Source organism: Maylandia zebra, linkage group LG15, assembly GCF_041146795.1.
Source record: "Maylandia zebra isolate NMK-2024a linkage group LG15, Mzebra_GT3a, whole genome shotgun sequence".
In the NCBI taxonomy this organism is placed as follows: Eukaryota; Metazoa; Chordata; class Actinopteri; order Cichliformes; family Cichlidae; genus Maylandia; species Maylandia zebra.
In genome coordinates, this window is record NC_135181.1 from 34,606,388 (window position 1) to 34,629,898 (window position 23,511).

General features: G+C 39.3%; 1 protein-coding gene across 3 annotated transcripts in view; it reads right to left on the minus strand.

Moving 5' to 3' along the window:
* The window catches only part of LOC101486791 (E3 ubiquitin-protein ligase rnf213-alpha), a 65,494-nt gene continuing 41,983 nt past the window's right edge, over positions 1-23,511 (minus strand). For 2 of the 3 annotated variants that reach the window (XM_076874333.1, XM_076874332.1), the window contains 20 exons: positions 23,264-23,454; positions 19,655-19,786; positions 19,257-19,367; positions 15,627-15,869; positions 14,978-15,077; positions 12,695-12,729; positions 12,493-12,596; positions 10,784-10,937; positions 10,383-10,557; positions 10,111-10,199; positions 9,750-10,001; positions 7,928-8,057; positions 7,621-7,698; positions 7,077-7,257; positions 6,525-6,729; positions 3,945-4,022; positions 3,284-3,481; positions 3,071-3,160; positions 2,649-2,827; positions 1-2,029 (listed from right to left, as the gene is read on the minus strand). In XM_076874333.1, the coding sequence (XP_076730448.1) occupies positions 1,876-2,029; positions 2,649-2,827; positions 3,071-3,160; positions 3,284-3,481; positions 3,945-4,022; positions 6,525-6,729; positions 7,077-7,257; positions 7,621-7,698; positions 7,928-8,057; positions 9,750-10,001; positions 10,111-10,199; positions 10,383-10,557; positions 10,784-10,937; positions 12,493-12,596; positions 12,695-12,729; positions 14,978-15,077; positions 15,627-15,869; positions 19,257-19,367; positions 19,655-19,786; positions 23,264-23,454 (2,879 nt within the window). In that variant the 3' untranslated portion in view covers positions 1-1,875. Of the gene's footprint in view, positions 2,030-2,648; positions 2,828-3,070; positions 3,161-3,283; positions 3,482-3,944; positions 4,023-6,524; positions 6,730-7,076; positions 7,258-7,620; positions 7,699-7,927; positions 8,058-9,749; positions 10,002-10,110; positions 10,200-10,382; positions 10,558-10,783; positions 10,938-12,492; positions 12,597-12,694; positions 12,730-14,977; positions 15,078-15,626; positions 15,870-19,256; positions 19,368-19,654; positions 19,787-20,208; positions 20,908-23,263; positions 23,455-23,511 lie in introns of those variants that run through there. The other variant, XM_076874334.1, reaches the window with a different exon arrangement.

Below are 23,511 nucleotides of genomic sequence, written 5' to 3' on the forward strand. Positions count from 1 at the left end.
CATTTTCCAATGTACTTTAATCTTTTAGCAGATACACAACAAATAATCAATACAGGATACTTGATATATGTAAGAAAAAATACAATTTTGTCTCTGAGTGCTGGTCAATAGTAAAAATATACTTGATAAAAAAAAAGAAAGCAGAAAAAAAAGAAGAAATGTGTACATAATCCTTCGACATAAAGGGTAAATCAACAAAGTTTCACACTATATGATTGTCAAATTCAACAATGCATTTCTGAATTTTCTAAATAACTCTTAGTAACTTTTTTAGATTGACAAAATGCAACACATGAGCAGGTGGCTCATATCGAAGAAATAATGCACTTGTTTTATCTGCCTTGCTGTGTATCATTGTTTTTGTTGAGCCTCAGTGTTATTTTAAAATTTTCAAATCCAAGTATTAGAGAAAACAGATAAAATGTAAAATATTGACTTTTTATATTGATGCAAACAAAAAGTATTTGACACTGTTAGTAAAATGTAAAAATAAAACTATCAATCTTTAATTTCTTTACTAGTTTATGTTTAAATCATAATTTGTTCTTTAGCTGTAAAATAAATGCAAGAATAATGCTAAAACAAACCATAAAAACAGTGAATCATCATCAATTTTCTCAGTAAAGGAATGAAAAATTAAAAAAAATAATACAAACATAGAAGAGTAAAACCTGTTGGTTTATAAAGACAAAAAATAAAAATGATAAACTCATCCAGTTTATCTCCTTACATACTTCATGTTTGATGAAGTTGCTTAACACACAAAAATAAAAAAACAAAACAAAAAAACTTTCCGCCACAGATAAATAGAAATGATCTCATTACTGCAAATCAAATGTTTTGTTTAAATGAACGTATTCAAGTCACTTTTATGCAAATGAACATTTATAATTTTTTAACATGTAAGAAAAAATGGAAAATGTGCAGTTTTCGTACTAGTTTATCAATCTATCCTGTTGTTACTTCACCCTAAAAGATTTCACCTTAAAACAAAAACATAATCATGTAAAAATGATATATAAAATATATCAAAGCAGTCATACTGTATATACTCTCACAGTGAATACATGAGCAGCTCACTGAGGATGTGCTTGAGTTTATTCTGCTTTGCTGTTTCATTGTATTCACAGAGGTTAAAGGTCATTTCTAATCTTTATTATAAACGAATCAAGACAAACATCAACAAGACCATAAACAAATAAAAGAGTTCAAAAAAGTAGTATGACTTAAAGTTAAATGATAAACTAAGATCTCTGGTTCAATTCAATTCGATTTAATTCAATTTTATTTATATAGCGCCAAATCACAACAAAAGTCGCCTCGAGGCGGTTCAACACACGTCATAGAAATCTGATAACTCAAGCTATTAAATGAAAAAAAAAAAACATAAAAAATTAGCAAATCTCAACTTTTACACAAATGCAAATAAAAACTTAGAGAATTAAAAAATATAAGAAAAATTTTATATGAATGAAAAAGTAGAAAATGCTCAGTATACCATTCCCTTGCATATTTATGAACGAACCACGCACATTTACATTGGATTACACGATTTTGCTTTTTTCTATGCGTATCAATCACCTATTGCTTTAATTTCTTATTAAATGGAGAAATATTATTCACTCCTTGCAGCATGATAATATTACTCTTCTTTTTAAAATTCAAACCATTCGCAAGAGAAGTAAAATAAAATGAAAAATAAAATATTAAAATGTAAATATAGTTTTTGGTTGTTGAATTGAATTTGTAAAATAATTCCAAAAACAAATTAACAGCACAACACGTCCTATGATTATTACATCAATAAATGCAGAAAAAATACCTTTGTTTACTTCTTTAGATAACTAATATCTCTCTATGCACTCATTCAGTTGATCACTCATTCATCAACTCCTGTTTGGCTGTGATGGTGTATTTCCAGGTCTCAATTATCTGAGACAGCTTCACCTTTTCAGAGAGGTTTTCCTCCACGTAAGTAGGGACTTCTACTTCTTTACGATCCATGTAGGCACTGACCGCCTCCTTCAGACTGTCAAAAGAAAGAATATATTCATTTAATAGATAACTTTACATTGGAGCAAATAATTTTTTACTTAGCAGGAAAACTAAAAACATATTATAATAAAGACACACTTTTGGTATAGACAAGGCCAAACGATGGGGCACTATAGTGATGTGGAATAAAATATGCATAAAAACTCAAAAGTAATTGGACAAAGACCTTTTTAAGATAGCTTTGCCTCTGTACGCCATTGCAGTTGATTTTAAATGGAAAATTTAAGACTTGATGGAAGTGCAGATTTTTTTTTAACTGTTTAGGAATTACAGTCATTTTTATACACAGTCACACATTTTCAGAGACTTAATTGAAAATTAATTAGACAAACTAACACAGTTTTAAATATAAATAATTTTAAGTTTTTAATACTTAGATGAAAATCTTTTGTTTCATTCTGACTAATCTATAACTTTATGCATATCTTTGCATCTCTGAGATCACTCTTATATATCCATATTTTGGCTACACAGGATCATCTGCAGTGACTGTGAGGCTTAGGATGCAAATCGTTCTTCACACCTGCTAAATCAGGGCCAAAAACAACCCTGGCATTACCAAACAAAAATTTGGTACTATACAACAGGTTTACCTCCATGATGGATTGTAGTCCTCAGTTGCCCGTAGGCGGCCCAGGCGCAACAAGAGGAACTCATGCATCTCAAGCAGCCACTGGTCCACATTTCCTCTGGACATGAATCCTTTCAGCTCAGTCTTGTTTTCCTCAGTCAGTGGCACCTGGTACTCGGCTGGATACCCCGAAAAGGGCTCCTTTTTAACAAGACATGCAGTCATGCATTTTGTATGTATATGGTAGATGGATTGGCATATATGGTTAATGGTCATACTGACCATTTAGTGATTTTTTTAGTACAAGCCACATTCATTTAATCTAACACTGAAGCTAAGCTTCAAAACTTACAATTTATCTATGCTTAGTGAAAAATAAGCATATGATGTTTAATCTGGCAATTTTGAATCTGAAAAAAAAAATACAGCAAAAATCAAACTTACTCTTTTGAGTTGCAGCATTTTTTCAGAGTTGAGAGAGGACAGGACTTGCCACAGACAAACACATTGCTGCAGTTCACATTTGCTAAAAGCCTGCAAAAAAGTGAAAACCCCTCAACAACTTATAAACAGTTTGTTCTATCTGGTTTTTGTCTTATTATTAATATTGATGTTTGACATGTGAGGCTCAGAGTGAAAGAGTGTACATGTAATGACCTTCAGTATGTGATGATCAATGCTTTGGTCCATCTTTAGTATTTCCTGAAGGTAAGTGACCAGTTTCATTGTGGGATCACCACCCGTCATTGAGAGGAAACCCAGAAGCAGCTCCACAATCTTGAGCGCCTCGCACACCTCGCTGTAGGAGTCCAGCTGTCTGGACACAGTATTCTGTGCCATAGATGTCAGAACACTCTGATAGAGAAACAAAAATATTAGCGAACCTCAAAGACACAAGTTATGTAAATCCCTTTATTGCTGTGTGCATGCACATGTACATAAATATCAAATGTAAAGCTTGAGTAGTACTTTTAAGTCAAATACAGCTGGATGAATGTCAGGAGTATTGCTTTATTTGCTGTAACTATTAGGCCTGAAATAAATCTGTGATTTGGTGAAAAACAAGAATTTAATCTGGTATAACTGTAATAATCCATTACTATCTAAAGTCCACATATCATGTGTCAGTGCTTTTGCTGTTAACTGGTACTGTTAGTTATTGACTCAGCACAAACCAAGTGAAAATAAATTTGTTGTTTAACCTGGAAATTTTGTACCTTAAATATGTATTTTGGGTTTTACACATAGACAGCTATAATCATGTAGGGTTGTAAAGTACATCAAAGTGTAGTGATAACTTGCTAACGCAGTACTGTACCTGTGGCACTTTTCCATGAACAGTTTTGAAAATGGTTTCATAGTCTCTCTCTTGCGTGTTGACCAACGTGGGAATTCCCTTAATGAAAAACAGGGGGTTTAGTGAAGGGGTTTGGTTTAGGGATCACAAAAAAGCAGTTTTAAACAGAATGGTTTTGAGCTTGGATTTCAAAAGTGGTGAATCAATATAAACACATAGATATTACTGCAAAATAAGTATGACCACACAGAACAGATACAATATGAGAACTCAAATGATGAAGTTAACCAGCACAATAAATAAAATCTCTGTAGTGAAGTGGTCTACACATTTGATTACACTATTTGTTTGTTTAACAATGTGCTGCACAGAGGTCTTTACACCCACATCTACATGCTGTAGCAATTCCTGTGATAAAAATTTGGAATAAACAATAATAGCTTAGTCTTGCTTGTGTTTGTATTGTTTTTAGTTCAGCTTCAGCTTGCTCCCTGCCATCTGTTATGACCAGTGTTGGGTAAGTTACTTTAAAATAGTAACTTAGTTACATTACTAGTTACTTCTCTCAAAAGTAACTCAGTTACTTCAAGTTACTCGTTACTTTCAAAGTAACTAGTTACTAGGGAAAGTAACTTTGGTTTTACTCAGAATTCTCTTGTTAATGTGTTGCTTCCATAACTTTGCCAGTCTTCTAGCTTGCTTACTTGCCACAAGTGCACTGTGCCACCTACCAATAGAAAGGAAAAGATAATGTGCATATTTCCACGAGAGAAATCCCACGCCTGGACCGTCATTGACTGCTGCCATGATTCTAGCCTACGTCACAGTGTCATCTGCGCCTTTTACATCCAACACAAAAACTGCAGTCGTGGTGCTTTCGATTGTACTCAGAACTCGGAAATTCTGCCTTCCGAATAGGAAGATGTAGGCAACACCAGACTGCAGATGAGCTGCATACAGAGCTGGACTGGGACAAAAAAATCATCCCGGGCATTTTGACTAGAGACTGGCCCACCATTATAGGAAAAATCATAAAGCCTTTGAATGAAAACAAACGCTGTTGTGACAGTGATGTACACTGTCTGATGGTATATATGCATCAATCTATCAATCGTTTGTTGTAAGACTCAGATAATTATTTTTTAAAAGCTAGACATTTTAAATGAGAATAAGAAAGAAAAGTATTTCTTTGTGCCCCCCTTTCCCTGTTAATGCCCTACCTGCCCCCCTGGCAACACTTTGCTAGACCCGCCCCTGCACAGTTACCAGCTGTCAGCTACTTAGAAAAGGATCCTGGGGTTATTTGTCTCTCAGAAACAGTTCATAACTTCCCTTCAACTCATTCATGTCACCTAAAAGGTAAACCTGTTTCTCCATCACCTGTTCAGCTCTGATGATCCAGTAAGGACATCTCCTGGTTTCATCTTCATGTTTCCCTCTCACCACATAACCAAACCATATCATGACCAGCAGCTTTTTTGCAGCTGTGGCTCCAGCAAACATCAGCTGATACTAGAAATTAATATTAAATAAATTCTAACAACAGCTGATCAAGCTTAAACGTGCTGCTGTTGTTTAGCGCGACATCCGCTGGTTTCCTCTTTCGGCGCAAAGTGGGCGATAAACACACAAGAGAGAAAAGACGATCAGCTGATCATTGATCAGTTTTCATGATTGAAGTAGAAACGGGAGAGGGAGGGGAGAGAATGAGAGAAGAAGAGGCAGCTGTGCAACGTAAAGACACAGAGTAACTCCAGCTTTGTGCCTTTTTCATTGTAGCTGAATTACGGGACAAACTGTTCCTTTTCACCTCAATAAGAAACGCGTAATATTTTCTCTGAATACCAGACGGGACGGTTGGCAACTCTAATAACTTATGAACAAAATAAAGTTCAACATCATTAACTTCATAGCACCCACCCAGCTGTATAGAAACTCCGTCATGCTAGCTAGCACGCAGTACGGAAAAAGTCAGAATAACGAAAATAAACTCCACCTAAACTTGGTTCATATCTGACCCAGAGAGACTGCAGGTCATAACTTCTTACCTGAAGTTCAGTTCACACTTGGACCGGCGGCCGCCTCGGGTCTCTTTTCCTTCTGCGTCCCTTTTCCTTCATCCACCTGCTGGCCTCCACCACTTGCTAATGTTACTGAATCTGTGGAAGCTCCGCGATAGCCACCACACGAAGTAACGAGTAACGACCCTATCTAAATCCCAGTAACGAGTAACGCGTTCCTGATTTTGGCATAATAACTAGTTACCGTGCTCGTTACCACAATAATAACGTAGTTACTGTAACGCGTTACTTAATAACGCGTTAGTCCCAACACTGGTTATGACAGAAGTTTAACAGAAAGTGAACTTCCTTCTCATTTGTGCTTTTTAGATTTCAGTATGTTGAATCATGCAAAAAATAAAAACAAATAAATATACACTAAGGGTGTTGCATGACCACCTTCAAAGATTCATTCTGAGCTTGAAAGATCCCTGAAGGTAATGCACAATCCAGTCAACACCAGATCGTACAGTAGTTAGGAATTTGGGTCATTTAAGGTGTGGGACACATGTTTTAACCAAACCAGGCTGTGGGGACTCACTGCGCGGGTAATGAGAGGTTTTCCCTGCAGAAAGCGGGTGAGGATCTGCTGTTGGATCCTGGGCAGGTCATACTCAGATATTGTCTCGTGGCCACGTTCCAAGCTGTACTGGCAGTTGGACAAAACCAGAGGAAACAGGTCCTTCTCCACATCATAGCTGATCACATGCTGCTCCATTAGCTCCAACAGACTCACTGTGTAGTCACTGCAGACATCACAATGTAGATATGAACTTTAATCTTCCAACATTTCTTTTCCAAATAATTTTGAATAAATGTTGGTCTAGAATGAAGAAAAATGTTTGTTGAGCAAAACTTAACTGTATTATATTTACAATATATAATATATCAATGGCATCGGTTATGTGGCTCTGTGTTTCTATGTCAAGCTCCAAGGCGAAAGGAAGGATTTTTAATACTAACACCTGTGAATGATACTCATTTGACTCACCTAACTTAAGACTATTGACGTTTCACTTGAACTTCAGGTAGAAAATAGATAGGTAGAAATAAAATGCAGAATAAATGGTACAACAGGTACAGAATAAAGTACCTGTTGTCCTCTCGTGTGTGACGGTCCACTGCATTCACCAACTCATTGTGGAGAGTCACCAGATAGCTGACCAGCCCTGTGGCACACAGGCCTGGACCCTGCCGACGGGGCAGGAGGTACCTGAGGTCACTGTCCAGGTCCAAATCCCTGCTGCAAAATTCTTCTGGAATTTTTATTTCATCTATAGTTTTGAAAGGACAGATAAATAATTCCTTATTTGTAATACAGCTTTTTCCATTACTTTGACTTATGTGGTATATACACAAAAACATCAATTATTGTACTCGACTGTAGCAGACAAAATGATGACTATTGTCATGTAGAGTACACTGTAAATGTATGTTCTCACAGGGCAACTGAAATCAATCAAGAACTGCACTGTTCTTTTAAGTTAAATTGAAGACATGTTATTCATTTATTTATCTTTTTAATTTCAACACAATGCACAGAACAAAATAGTTTAAGGAGAGACAAGAAAATATGTAATAACATAAACAGATTGAATGTGAAGGTGAGACAAAGAGCAGGTTAGTGCTTTACTTACTGCCGGTCACAGAGACTCTTAGCTCATTCCATGTTTTCAGGAAGGTCTCAATGTGTTTTTGATACCATGGGCTCATGTCTGGAACAAATAATTTAGAAACAGTGACTAAAAACTTAAAAAAAGACAAAAGGCAAAGAAACAGTGACTACATTTTTATGACATGAAATGAAACAGAGAGAAAAAAATATGTCAGTTGTCCCTGCAGCAAATATTAACTTTGGTGATAGATTTTGTTTTTGATTTCCAAATGAATACAAATTAGTACAACAGTCAATTGTTCAAGTTTAAGTCCATCTAATCTCTGTACCTGTTTGCTGATCAATAAATTCTCTGATGGAACCCGCGATCTCTTCAGTTGCATTCTGGTACTTTCTCACCAAACGTTTCTGCAGCATTAGGATTTCTGGGAGGAATTTGATATGTCGAAATTCTCTTTCCTGTAAAAAGAAGTTTAGATAAATGGCTATCACATCTTTGGTCATTTCTAATTCTGTTACTGAGAATATTGACCCACTTATTGAAACTTTAAAGAGTAATTTATTATGATTTTATATATAGAATGTCAGGATAATACATGTTGCAAAGTAATATTGTAGTTTAATCAAATCTATAGATTTCACAGGTTTGGCTAATCTGTAATTCCAAATTAGCAGCAGGCACAAATGATTGCATGTCTTTATATGCCAATTTGGGCTTGTAGTCTGAAGTCAAGCTACATGTCAGCCCTGTGATTGGATTGTGAACTGCCCAGAACTGACCCCACCTTTCTATCAGTGTTAGATACTGGTGACCCTCTATAAGTAAAACTTTTAGTGCACACAGGAAATAATAGTAATAATCAATAATATTTCTAAAATAGTTTTAGAAACAACATTATTATGAATAATGGGATTCAAATTGGAAAAAAGAAATCAAAGCAGTGAAAGAGCTCAACTACAGAAAAATCAAAAGTCATAATATATAAGGACAAATTTGACATTTAGTCTAAATGTAGCCCTGGCTATATAAATAGTTCATTTATTTTGATGGTTGAATGTAAATGTTATGTGTGTTTAAGAATGAATACAAATGTGTGTTAATTAGATGCACAGCGTTCTTATTTGCATTTTGAGGTGTATGTCATTATTTTCTGTAATGGTATTGGTATGTACTACAGTTCCGGGCCAATCCTGAAGTAGTCTCAGGTAGAGTGGGTTGGAGTAAGTGGGGAGCCGTGTTCACTCCGCGGAAAGAGAGAGGAGAGATGAGGAACAGTGTCATGTGGACGCAGAGTTCATGGGAAGGTGACAAACTTTTATTTTCAGGTTGACGATCAGTGTGAAAGCTGTAGTACCCTACTGTGAGGTAAATATGAATCTGTGAGTTGTGTTTGAAACTCATATATTTACTCATATATTTAGCAAATGGTAATATTGCAGTATGTAATAGTATGTAAATCAGCATTTAGCTGGGTTATTTGATTTGGTAGGAGGAGACAGAGCTCTTGCTGGCATGCCAGAGAGGTCCCTTTTGTTGTGCTTATGTGTTAACGTGGGAACACGTGGATACGGTAACTGCGAGTGCTGCTGCCGCGCCCTGCTAGTGGCCTTGACCCAGTTTCCCCCGCTATCCCCTTGAACTGCCTGGAGGTGTGAGTACTATTGTTTGCACGTGCTTTTTATTTTAGTGCTTGGCAACAAGTGAAGCGGCCAAGTTGTTTTAGGTCCCAATGCACCCGAGCCACGACTCAGGCCTGCAATGAGGTGTTTGTTAACACAGAAAGACTGTTGCAGTTAAGGAGTGTGTGTGGGCCCACCATATTATTTAATCATTTGGTTACAGTTGATATTAGATACCTAACCATTGCTCGACAACTTTATTAATGTTACTTATTTTCTTTTGTTTTTTAGAAGTATTTTATAATTGACCTGCTTGTGTCTGGTTTATTTCCATATAGTCTATTTTATTGCACAATTCATGTCACAAACATCAAAATGGGAGTATCAGTAGTAAAGACCCCTCTCAATAGAACGTGGGGCGGGTGTTACATAAAGGTTGCACAAAAGGAAAATTTCAGGATTGTTAGAAATGCACAAGAGCAGTGAATTCCAAATAATTTTGTGAAAGCGTTACATCTGTGAGACACACACCTTCTGCAGGAACCTCCAGAGCAGGGGGAGCTCCTCCTTTTGATCATTAGTCTCCATAATGTGTGTGAGGCTGAGCAGCGACAGCCTCTCCCTGCAGCTCCACACTGCTGAGCTGTCGACCTCAGAGCCCTGTTGCAGTGAGGCGAGGAAGCTACAGTCATCACCGTGGATCGTCCTTATGATGAAGTTGGAAGATACACGGGAGTCATTTCTAATGGTTCCCTTTGCCTCTTGTAGGAGTTGGTCAAGATCCTGGACACAAAATATTGGCAAAGGCAGTTATGTACAAATAAGACTGAAAAAATATCAGTTATAAAATGAAAAAAGTCAAAACATGTAAATAGTGATTTTAAAGAATTACCTTCAACTTTGGTGTCATAATATCTGTAGCCACAGTAGTCTCCCAGGTGTTTCTGGATTCTTTGGATGTAAGGTGAGGGTCAATAGTAGCTAGAAAAAACATTTACATAGCCATTGGTTAAACAGTCAAATACCAGTTTCCATATTTGTTGACATTTAATCCTCACGAACAATTCCTGTCTATGGAGGTCTGCTTTATTCAAATTATTATTAAGTTTCTTTTCACAGTCTTTTGTCCTGCCATGTATGTCCTTTAACAAATGGCTTCCTTACAGTTACTGGCATGTGGTAGTTCTTGAAGTGATCTGAGCACCAAGTGAACAGATGTTACAGTGTCGTCAGCTCCTTTTCCCAGTGCCTGTGACAGCTGTTCAAGATCCTTTATTATGTGCAGCCTGAGAAACAAACTGACATCCTCCACAGGTGGCTGGATTATCTGTTGGACAACCTGAAAAAAAAAACAGTGGATAATAGCATCATACTACATGCAAGACAGCAACATCGTTCATTGAGTTGAACTATTTTGCAGAATATTAATCAGTGAACTACACACAACCTAAAACAATGCTAGTCTCACCAAGTCACCAAAAGCTGCTTAAATATTACAGCTACTGTACAAAATAGCTTTAGATACTTTATTTATGATGGTTAAGAGCCTCTAAATTAGAGCTCACCTGAGGTTTCTCTGAGGCTCCCAGCATCATGGCGAGATGTGTAACTAGCCGGACCAGAGTAAAGGGAGTCAGAGACATGTTTTTGGTATCTAAGGCATCTGGGTTGTTTCTCCGTTGAGGGTCTCCCAGAATGTGACCGGGACGTGTTTGATCCCTAAAACAACAGATTTGCATGAGTAAAAAGTAGAGTAGGTCTCCCCCCAGTGCAAAACAGGTGACCTTTAGAAGCGCAAGCACACATGTGAAAGTTAATATAATATTACCCTTGTGCTGCTTTTAGAAAATTTAATTTTGACAATTAGTTCACAAGGTTATACTATGCATAAAATATGTATTGTTTTTAAGAGTATACTTGAAGTACAGCCATAACAAGACAAATAAACCCACTCTAACAAAAACAGACCAAACTGCTGCCGTTCTAAAACAAACTGAACTCTGCTTCTTATATTACACACGCAGCATCTACAATCTCAAAAGAAATAATCTCTGGAAGAAAAACCAGCAAACACAGCTAACAAAGAAATTAAAGAAAAAAAAACTGTATTGTATACAACAAACAAAAAAGTATTCTGACTGACATTTTGTCTTTGAAGATATGTGTTACTCTTTCTTTGTGGAAAATTTGATATCACTATGTGACAGCCTCTTTTTAATACATACTGGTTGTGAATACTAACCAGTTTTTCTGCAGTATCCATGAAAAAAAATCTGAACTCATTCTTTACAGTTTTTTTTTTTAAACTAAACCTTTCCAACACAATGAATACACAGAGTATGTAATGGTACTGGGTCTGTGACCCAGGGTTTTGTGTGTTTTATTTTTATTTTTTGATTATTGTTATTTTCTCAGTGTTTCCTGGTTTATTTTGAAACAGTCTTTGTGTCTTTGTCATTGTGTTTAGTGTCATTTCCCCTGTGGCGTCATTATGTTTATTCTAGTTGGCTGCTTCCCCATGTGTTTCCACTTCCCCTCATCACCTCCTGTGTGCATTTAAGTCCTCTGTTTTCCTTTGTTCATTGTCAGGTCATCTGTTTATTCCACATCATAGTTCTCACAGTCTTCATAGTTTTTATAGTTAGTTTTCCAGTTTAGTTGTCATACCTGTTTTGCCTTAGCTTTTGTGTTTTCTCCTTTCATCAGCCCAAGTAAAGTCTCGCTTTTGTTTAAAGATTCCTTTCTCAGTGTCTGCTTTTTGGTCCATTCTCAAAAGACATCGCCGTGACAGAGCAATTCAATGATATCAAACTACTGGTCGGAATCGTCTCGTCAGAATTTTCTGTTCACGGTGCAGTCTCATTGTTAAACTTTTTAAATGCACAAAAATGAAAACTTATAAGTTTAAAAAATTGACAATGGGAATTTAGTTTATTTTACTTCACAAAATAAAGGATAATATTGATTTTTAAAAAACAAAACCACTAGCATAACAAATGTGCTTCTTTTAACAGATTTACCAATAAAAAAACCCAAACTTGAATGATTTCTGTCGTTCATATTTTATACAAGAGAAAGTTTTGTACAAAATCAGTTTATCTGCATTTTTGATGGTTCCCTCGTGCGAAATACCAGAATAATTTCTTTTTAATATTCCAGTATTGTTTTAATAGACAGCACAAATTATATAGCAATTTTTTTCTACAAAGTTTTACTTTATCAGTAAAGAGATTTATTTAATGCAGTATTTTGCTTTACAATTACTGACACTCACTCGTGCAATGGAACTTGTGTGAATCCAGGCAAGGCTATGTGATGTTCCCCTCCAACGTCTGCGCCACACTCCAGACATCGGCCTCTCTCCATGGGCCGGCCGCACTGCAGTGCAAGATTAAACATACAGTATAATTATAAAACATCGAGTCTGTAATAATTGTGAAGAATATATTAACTGGAACAGCAAAAAAATGGCTTACCATATCAACACAGCATGGGTGATTATTTGGACAGACTGTGAAAAAGACATAATATAGATTAATCTGTGAATTTATGGTCAGGTTTATGCAAATTACTCCTGAACCAAGTCTGCCATCTTGGTAAAACATCTGACCAATCTATATTAACTTTTATTCAATGGTCAGCAAAAATGACCAGGTAAATCTTAAAAACTAAATCTCTAGTGAATTTGCCCCATAATGAAGCTTTTTAAAAGCTTTGTGTCCCCTGGAAGTGCTATTGGTCGATTGTGGCTCAAGAGTTTGGAGTTTGCCTTGTAATCGGAAGGTTGCTGGTTCGAGCCCCGGCTTGGACAGTCTCGGTTGTTGTGTCCTTGGGCAAGACACTTCACCCGTTGCCTACTGGTGGTGGTCAGAGAGCCTGGTGGCGCCAGTGTCCGGCAGCCTCGCCTCTGTCAGTGCGCCCCAGGGTGGCTGTGGCTACAATGTAGCTTGCCATCACCAGTGTGTGAATGGGTAGATGACTGAATGTGTAAAGCGCTTTGGGGTCCTTAGGGACTAGTAAAGCGCTATACAAATACAGGCCATTAACCTTTTGGTGGAGCAGAATTCTACCAAAGATTTCAATTCAGGGTTGTTTTGGGTGCCATATCTCTTTTTCATAATGTCTTTCAAATCATTTAAGGTTTAGCTATGTTACACCCCGGCCTAGGCAACCGGGGTGCAACGTAGAAAAACAAAGATAAGGTGGAGGGCCTTCGTGGTTTTATTTTCCGTATCTTTGTGTTTCTACGTTGCACCCCGGTTGCCTAGGCCGGGGTGTAACATATGGGGGCTCGTCCAATCGCTGGAGGGTCCGAGGGCCGCTTCAGCCTCCGTCTGTCTTCGCTGGAGGGCCCGGGGACCGCTTCAGCCGTCCGCCGTCGCTGGAGGGTCCGAGGGAGGGACCGCTTCAGCCGTCTGTCTTCGCTGGAGGGTCCGCGGGCCGGTCCAGCCTTCATCCGCCTTCGCTGGAGGGTCCGAGGGACCGCCCCGGCCTTCGTCGTCTGCTGGAGGGTCCGAGGGACTGCTCCAGCCTTCATCCGCCTTCGCTGGAGGGTCCGGGGAACCGCTCCAGCCTTCTGCAGCTGGTGGGGTGCGTGTCCGTGTTTGCAGCTGGTGGGCTGCGTGTCCGTGTTTGCAGCTGGTGGGCTGCTCGTCTTCGCTGGAGGATCCGGGGGACCGCTCCAGCCTTCGTTTGTCTGCTGGAGGGTCCGTGGGACTGCTCCAGCCTTCATCCGCCTTCGCTGGAGGGTCCGAGGGACCGCTCCAGCCTTCGTCGTCTGCTGGAGGGTCAGTGGGACCGCTCCAGCCTTCATCATCTTCGTCTGCCTTCGCTTCAGCTGTCCGTCTCCGCTGGGGGGTCCGAGGGACCGCTCCAGCCTTCGTCGTCTGCTGGAGGGTCAGTGGGACCGCTCCAGCCTTCATCAGCTTCGTCTGCCTTCGCTGAGGGGAGGGTCCGTGGGACCGCCCCAGCCTTTGTCGTCGCTGGAGGGTCCGTGGGACCGCTCCAGCCTCCATCCGCCTTCGCTGGAGGGTCCGAGGGACCGCTTCAGCCTTCGTCGTCTGCTGGAGGGTCAGTGGGACCGCTCCAGCCTCCATCAGCTTCGTCTGCCTTCGTTTCAGCCTTCGTTTGTCTGAATCAAACTTTTCACTTGGGGTTACATGTTTGATTTTTGGGTAGGGGGAAATGTTACGTTTCGGTGTTGTCAGTGTTTTGTTTTTGCGTGACTGTCATGTGTTTCCTACTTTATTTTGAAGGTCTGTTGTTATCTTAGTGTGTTCAGTTTACGTTTCCCTGTCTCGTCAGTTCTGATTTGCCCCTGCTGTGTTTCCCTCCTGTTGTCCATTCCCTGATTGCTCCCTCCATGTATTTAAGCCCTGTGTTTCTGTATGTCATGGTCGCGATCTCCCCCGTGTTGTAAATAGTTTGGTGGTTTTTGTTGTAAATAAATAGTCTGTTGTAAATAGTTGTGAATGGGTTGTTAATACTTTCGTCATGGGATATTTTCGTTTTGGGATTTTGGTGGAGGGCCTTCGTGGTTTTATTTTCCGTATCTTTGTGTTTCTACGTTGCACCCCGGTTGCCTAGGCCGGGGTGTAACAAGCATGATGACTGAAATATAGGTCATCCAAATATTTCCTGGTGAGGAGAGGAAATCCTCTCCTCAATTTGAAAGGTTGTCAAATTGTCAGAATACCCAGTTACAAGAACAGATCATTAAAAATGAATTTACTTGCATATATGAAAGGAATAATACTTACCATACCAAGTGAGCTGGCCCTGATAGTGTGTTTCTTGTTGTTGTATGGCTGCCTGGGCAACAGCTAACATGTCATCAGGCATTGTGGGTATAAAAGCCCTCTGTAGGTTAAATTAAGTGAAAATCTAATAAATGCCATAAAGGTAACATTAATCTTATCTTGCTGAAGTTATCCATTGCAGAGAGTAAGCAGCACAGATGTATCCTTCTTCTATTTTTGAGTGTTATTGTGTTTGCTGAGTTGTATTCCTGGAGCCAGTAAAGACTAGCTTCACTTTCATCTGCTTCGTTTTAACATCTGCCTTAACTATGACATTATCTCAGAGTATCTGCAATGGGAAAAATATCTAATATGTGGGAGTTGTGATGATTTAATGGTTAATATAAAAAAAAAGATTTTAAATGTGTTGGTCACTGTCCATCCTTGAGCACTATTTTGAAATAACAATTCCCAAAACTGTTTACTTTTTGTAGATAAACCTGACTCCATATTACATAGCTCAAAGGCACATTAGCATACCACTATCTTATCCAAACCTAGTCATTTCTGGAAATAAAACTAAAATCAAGGGTTTGAAATGTGATTCCACAAACTAATGGGTAAAACCATGTGGCTAAATCAATCTTTTATATACAATCACACTGTTTACCTGCATATTTTCAGGTGACAGGCCAATGTTTTTCAGTGGCATCAGCAGAGGGTGACTCCCTGTGAGCAGCACAGCTGCTAGATGGATGATCAGCTCGATAACAGTGTTTTCCTCAATGGTATTACCAGGTTGGATGGTAAGAGCTCCCAGTCTGTTATAAATCAATGCTGACGCAAAGTTTCTTACTTCTCTTTGGGGCAGGTATCTTGAGCCGTTAATGAGGTCATCAAATCCATTACATTGCTGTTGGGGATACAGAAAACATCTAAGAGAAGCAACACACTTTTTTTTTTTTTTACTGTGTAACAGTATTAATAATAATAAATGTCTCTCTGTGCAAAATGGGTTTAAAAACATAAACAACTGTGGGATACTGTTTGTCCATGATTTGAACTGGGGAATAAATTGTGGCAGGGTAAGCCTGATATCCTGATATTTGTATCCCACTGTATTTTTTTTTATATATATAAAGAGCTAATATCACCAAAATTTCATTATAAGAAGTGTTTGTGAACTAAAAATCAATAATTTGGGATGCTGTTTGTCCGTGATTTGGACAGCCCAGTGTGTGGTCCTGACGCAGGGGAAACAAATTCTGTTGGGGAGACCTACCTTGGCACCGCTGTTGTGCAGGCGAAGCCAAAGACAAGATATGTTTCATCATATTTTCTATTCTTTGGTTTTGAAGGAAGTTGGTTTGTAAGCAAATTTGGCGATGCTTCATTCTCTGCTTTGCATTTGTGTGGGAGCCCCGTCAAAAATCCGTCCATATGCTAGTAGTGTGCGAGCATCCTTTTTTTTTTAAATTCTTACTGCGCCCCCACTTTGGCAACCTCTGCCTTAATACATTAGCAAGGCAATCTGTGATATAATAGTTTAACTAGCTGTAGATATTGACAGTTAACCATGTCATACACAGATCAAGCCCTCTAATTTAGCATTTTTTAAATTAATATTTTAATACGCTTTATGATAAATCAAGATGTAGGCCAGTGTTTTAGCTTGATACCACTGTTTATCCGATGGCATGCCATATCTGGCTCGATTGTGGTTTGGGTTAAGTGGCCCAGGCTCATAGAAAACAGGTCTGGCCCGGATCTGGCATCAAGCTGGCACTTCTGACTGACTGGTGTCATGGCAGAGTGTATGTTACGGTCCTAGCTGGGCCTCCTGAAACTGCCCTTGTGTGGGTGTGGTGTTTTCTCTCTGCCTCTTCCTCTCTTGCTCCACCCCTCTGTCTCTCTCTTGCTCTTCTCTCTCCCCAGGTCACAGCTGCTGCTCCATGGCCTCATTTACCACCTGGGCCCAGTCAGCAATCACCTGCCTGAGGTTATATAAGCTGGGGTTGAACTGGATGTATGAGGGTGGTTTTCTCTGGTGTCTCCGCTTTGTGGTCTAGATGTGTGATTGTCCTGCCTGTGGTGTGGAGTTGTGGAAGGAGTGTGCAGTGTAGCTGCTACATGTGAGTAGTGTGGGCTTGTGGGCCTCGGCAGCAGTAAAGTTAGCTGCTGCTAGTGACAGGGTGAGCTTGTGGGCCCCTGGAAGTGCCTCCTTGTGGTGTGGAGTTTGTTTGGTTGTTGTGTTCTTTGTTGTTGCAACCTTTTTCTTTTTCTAGTGTTATTGGTAAAACGGTGTTGCCGGCTCTTTATGTTAAGATTATCTATAATTAAAAACTATTTTATTTACTAAACACCTCTGTCTGTTCTCCTTTCATTCTGTTATGGACTCATTTGTTACCAGTCCCCATACACACCCCTAGACCTTCATTGTGGGGAGGTAACAGTGCATGTCAACCAGATGTGGGCCAGGTCTGGCAATGATGGTACTTTTTATGTTCCTATTTTAGTTAGAAGACACAAATGCCATGTTGCAATACTATACTGCTATGGTAGCCAATGTTTCAAATGCAGGTTTGTGAGTGTACACTTTATCCAAAACCTAGTGAGGGTTTACTCATGTTTACCAATGGGATTTGGGATTTTATTCATGAGTGATGTTAAGGTGGAGTGCAACTTGGACCGGCAGATTGGTGTAGCCTCAGCAGTAATGCACTGTACCAGACTGTTATAGAGAAGAGAGAACCAAGATGTAATTTATCAGTTATCTGCATTCCAGCACTCACCTACGGTCATGAAATCTTGGGAGTGACCAAAAGAACAGGGTCACGAGTACAAATGACCAGTGATGGGAATAACGGCGTTATATGTAACGGTGGCGCTAAGGGGGCAAAACAATCACATGAGTGCTGCTGTTTGGCTGAGGAAGAATAAAGTAGTCCTAGTAAACCAATCACATGACCACTTCAAGATGACAAAGCAACAAGGTGATATATACCAGTTTTTTAATTGTGTTGATAGGCCACGTAAAACCAGAGTCATGATAAACAATATATAAGAGTTGTTTTCTTGAATACTTTCATCACGTTTACTGTGTAAGGGCAGTGCTAGCAAGCACTCTCTACATATGACCAAAAAATAAAACAAAAAACAGCCCTTTCGTGTTGGTGGAAAAATGTACAATGTCAACCAATCAAAAAATGATACGGCAACATGACATTTGGTTGTTTAGCAAGAGGGGGAAGTTTTAGGAGTGACGGTGAGAAAGAGAGAGACAGAAAGAAAGAGAGCGGAAATGAGAGAGAGCGAGTTTTGAGATGTGAGACATTTGTGACGTTTAGCGTGTTTGGAGTGTGTAGTTAATGTGTTGTCTTGTGTAGTGCTGCTGAATGTTACAGGTGCTGCCAAAAAGTCACCAAAGGCAGATTACAGTGTAAACGATGTCTCCAGGTAGAAAACAGGAGGAGTGATACACCTGCTGCTGTCAGACCTGCAGGTATCAGGCTGTGATGTTCTCCTTTATAGTGGACAGAAATTATTTTTTGGAGTGGCACAAATAATTTGTGTGGCATCTTATTGAATTCAGAACACCTGATTGTTATGTAAATAGTTTGAAATGGTTAGTTAAAAAAGGGTAAAAGGTAAATGGCTGTAAATAACTTTGTTGTTTGCAAAACTTGTGCATATGATTTTAAAATTTACAATTTATATTTGCATTTAAAGTTATGAAAAACATGTTTGTGGTTGTTACAGTAAAAACTATAACTTTTTCTACTCTGATTTTTACGTTTTTGTCTGATTTTAGATCAGTTTTGCTAATATAGCATGTCAAAATGAAAACATAACTGTAAATTCAGACACATGAGATTGTGCTGAAAAGGATGATACCAAACAAGGCAAATTAAATAGTTTTTAAAGGTGAAATGTAGAAGGGAAAATCTAAAGTAGTCAAAAATATGCCAATTATATCCTGGACCCCAGAGGGTTAAACATTTTTTTTTTTAAAGTAACGCAATAGTTACTTTTCCTAGTAATTAATTACTGTTAGAATCTTGTAACTCACTTACTAACTCAGTTACTTTTTTGAATAAGTAACTAGTGAGTATAATTGCCCAACTTGCCCAACACTGCAAATGACTAAATTACTTTCCTCTGCAAGGTGGCTGGACTCAGATTTAGAGCTAGGATTAGGAATTAAGACATTGGGATAGAGCGTAGAGTAGAGCTGTTTCTTAAAATTATTAATTATTGGATATTATTATTATCCAGATTCTAATTTTGCCACTGTTCATACCTTGGGAGTAGGATGAAGACCCCTGTTTTCAGATCTGTACAGAGTTGTGACCTCTCGGAAAAGAGCCAGCAGGAGGAACACTGTCCGATTCCTTCGTGTAGCCATACATTTCTAGTGTATTTCAAATAAAAACAATAATAAAAATCACAAGTATAAATAAAGATAAAAGTAAAAATGGGCATATAGAGTACAGCACTATGGTGAGTACAATAACTATACAACTAAGCATTTACGGTCTTAGCAGTGATACTGTACAACATCACTTGCAGTGCTCTATGAATAATGAGAAATGTTTCAATAAACTACCCACCCACGGTTTCATCAAAACAATATAACAGTAATAGGTAGATGAAACATGAAGGAGTGTCCGTAATATATTTATTACAGGACAGAAATACCTCACAGACTTCTTCTATCTGCTCGATGTTGCCGTCTACTAGTGCCTTGGCAACTGCATCTCTCACAGCCTTGTACTCCTCTCCATACACAAGATACTGGTCCATCAGGCCTCCATCTTCATTCTTTTGACACTGTGAATGAAATTACAAAGCAAATGTGTTTAAGTACATAAATTAGACCTGAGTTATTCTGGTGACTATGAATTAGTTAGATAACTGGCATAAGTTGTACACCATGGTTTGTTTCAGTGTTTGTAAATAAAAAGCTACAATCAAAAGGGTTGATGTAAGGCTCTAAAGGGTTGATGTATAATCTTTAATACACTCAACAAAAATATAAACGCAACACCTTTGTTACTGCTCCCATTCCCCATGGGATGGACGTAGAGACCTAAAATTCATTCCAGATACACAATATAACCATCCCTCCCAAACAGTGGTCACAAATCAGTCCAAATGTGTGGTAGTGGGCACATCTGCTATATTGAGATAATCCATCCCACCTCACAGGTGTGCCACATCAGGATGCTGATCTGACATCATGAGTAGTGCACAGGTGTACCTCAGACTGCCCACAACAAAAGGCCACCCTGGAATGTGCAGTTTTTTGCGCTATTGGGGGTCTGGGGACCCAGAACCGGTCAGTATCTGGTGTGACCACCATTTGCCTCATGCAGTGCAACACATCGTCGCATGGAGTCTATCAGATTGTCAATTGTGGCCTGTGGAATGTTGGTCCACTCCACTTCAATGGCTGTGCGAGGTTGTTGGATATTCGTGGGAACTGGTACACGCTGTCGTATACGCCGGTCAAGCACATCCCGAACATGCTCAATGGGTGACATGTCCGGTGAGTATGCTGGCCATGCAAGAACTGGGACATTCTCAGCTGCCATCTGCCCTGAACAATGTGAACCATGATTCATCCGTGAAGCGCACACCTCTCCAACGTGCCAGACGCCATCGAATGTGAGCATTTGCCCACACAAGTCTGTTACGGCGACGAGCTGGAGTCAGGTCAAGACCCCGATGAGGACGACGGGCATGCAGTTGAGCGTCCCTGAGATGGTTTCTGACAGTTTGTGCAGAAATTGTTTGGTTGTGCAAACCAATTGTTCCAGCAGCTGTCTGGGTGGCTGGTCTCAGACGATCTTGGAGGTGAACCTGCTGGATGTGGAGGTCCTGGGCTGGTGGTTACACGAGGTCTGCGGTTGTGAGGCCGGTTGGATGTGCTGCCATATTCTCTGAAACGCCTGTGGAGACGGCTTATGGTTGAGAAATGAACATTCAATGCACGGGCGACAGATCTGGTTGACATTCCTGCTGTCAGCATGCCAATTGCACGCTCCCTCATTGCTTGTGGCATCTGTGGCATTTTGCTGTGAGACAAAACTGCACATTCCAGGGTGGCCTTTTGTTGTGGGCAGTCTGAGGTACACCTGTGCACTACTCATGATGTCAGATCAGCATCCTGATGTGGCACACCTGTGAGGTGGGATGGATTATCTCAATATGGCAGATGTGCCCACTACCATTTGTGACCACTGTTTGGGAGGGATGGTTATATTGTGTATCTGGAATGAATTTTAGGTCTCTACGTCCATCCCATGGGGAATGGGAGCAGTAACAAAGGTGTTGCGTTTATATTTTTGTTGAGTGTATGTTCTGTGTGTGTGTGTGTGTGTGGGGGGGGGGGGGGGGGGGGAGTGTTCGCCCAGGGCGCCAAACAGGCTAGGGCCGCCACTGCCTGTGGTGGTCTGGTTGAGCATTTGTAGCCTCGCTACCAAACGGGCATCTCATCTCCGAGAAAGTTATACCAGAGAGAAGTAAAGCAAGTGTGTAAGTTCATCTCTGAATGTTTGTAAAGCATTCCCGCGTTAAACTTAACAACCGATATATGGAGCGACTGCCTCTTCTCTCTCCCTCCCTCTCCTGCTGCTACTTCAATTGAAACTGCTTAATGATCAGCTGATTGGCTTTTCTGTCGCGAGTCCGTCTCTCTTGTTTGTTTATCGCCCACTTCGCCTGAAAGAGGAAACCAGTGGCTGAACAACAGCAGCACGTTTAAGCTTGATAATCTGTTGTTAGAATTTATTTAATATTACTTTCAACACCAGGATCTTTTTCTATGCAGCTGATAGCTGGTAACTGTGCAGGGGCGGATCTAGCAAAGTTTAGCCAGGGGGGCCGATAGGGCATTAACAGGAAAAAGGGGGCACAAAGACATACTTTTCTTTCTTATTCTCATTTAAAATGTGTAGCTTTTAATAAATAATTATCTGAATCTTATACCCAAAGTTTTAATTTGATGTAAAATGTATAGAAGTCCATTACTGTATATAGTAACTATTAAGTCTAATATACCCTAGTAAGCTGTAGTACTTTTTCCTTTGGGAAGGTACCATCTGTGCAGTCTGTAATTCAGTTGAAGAAAGATGTTGAATCTATTTAATTATTCTTGAAAAATAATTTATTTCTGTGCATTTCTTTTCACACTGCATCAAATTAAAGTTGATTACGTCGATTAAGCATTATGAGGTGGGGGGTGGTTCCCTATTTTTTTTTTTTTGCTGGGAGTTTATAACCCTATTAGTTAAGTTGCTTACTCTTTAAAATACCAGAATAGGGAGGATGGAGTAGGTTTATGTTTGTTAGATTGATCAGTATTGCTGAACCATGAAATATTTTGGGTGTAGTGTATTTTTTGCATACAGGTGTAACAGAATAGCTTTAGTGTTTTTTTTTTTTTTAAAACTTGAGTATGAACTTATACAAAAGGCAGCAAGATATTTAAAAAAAAACAACAGTTTTATTGATTAAAAAACACACTATATCGGATTCATTACGGTATCGGCCGATATCCAAATTTATAATATCGGTATTGGTATCGGACATAAAAAAGTGGTATCGTGCCATCTCTAACCTTGACCTCCCGGTCTGCTATCAAGCTGGTGTGTAACAAACGTCTCAGAAAATGTCAGAGCACTTTTGCAAATATGTGATGTTTTGATAAATCAAGCAGATATTTGAAGTTTACAGAGCTACATTCTCTCCTGAAAATAACTTAAAAGTTTATTTTGTGATCTAGAAAGAGTAGTATTTAAAAGTTTTTAGTGTTTGAGTTTTGGATAAAACGTATTCTGGGATATTTGGCTGTACCAAGTCCACACAAGTCATAACCAATGCATGCTCGATAAAACGGAAGGAGCGAGAGCACATCTGGAAATTTTTATCGTTCTCAGCTTGATGCGTACTTTGAATTGGAACAGTACTTGGTCTCCGACAGATGACATATCACAAGTTCACGAGAACGGAGGAACACACAAGTACACATATTGAGACACAGCCCCGCCATTACTCCAATGACTGTCCTTTAGTATTTTTCCATCCCCCTCCCAACAACAACCCAGTATAAACGTTTCTACCTCTTATCATTCACCTGATACTACGGCTTACACTTCTGTCTAAAATGTTGTATGGTCTTTACCTTATATAATAAAGTGCTATGAAATAACTTTTGATGTAATTTCATACTCTGGAGAAAAGTACATGAATTTATTTTTTGACTCATATTTTTGCCAGTAAAATAACTCATGACTGTTGAAGTACCTGCTGATGTATCTCTTCAGGGAAAAGCCAGAAGAACTCAGGTTGTTTCACCATTGTTTGAACGTACTCAACACCCTGTGATTCGCTGAGCTTGCGGATGAGGTAAACACGGTACCAGTTATTCCCACTGTCCTCACAGAGCTTTATCACCATGTTTAGAAAATCTTCTGCTCCATCTGGGACATGGTTGCCTGCAACAATGACAGACTGGTTGTTTTAGTTCCTAAGCACTGGAAACTATAGTAGCG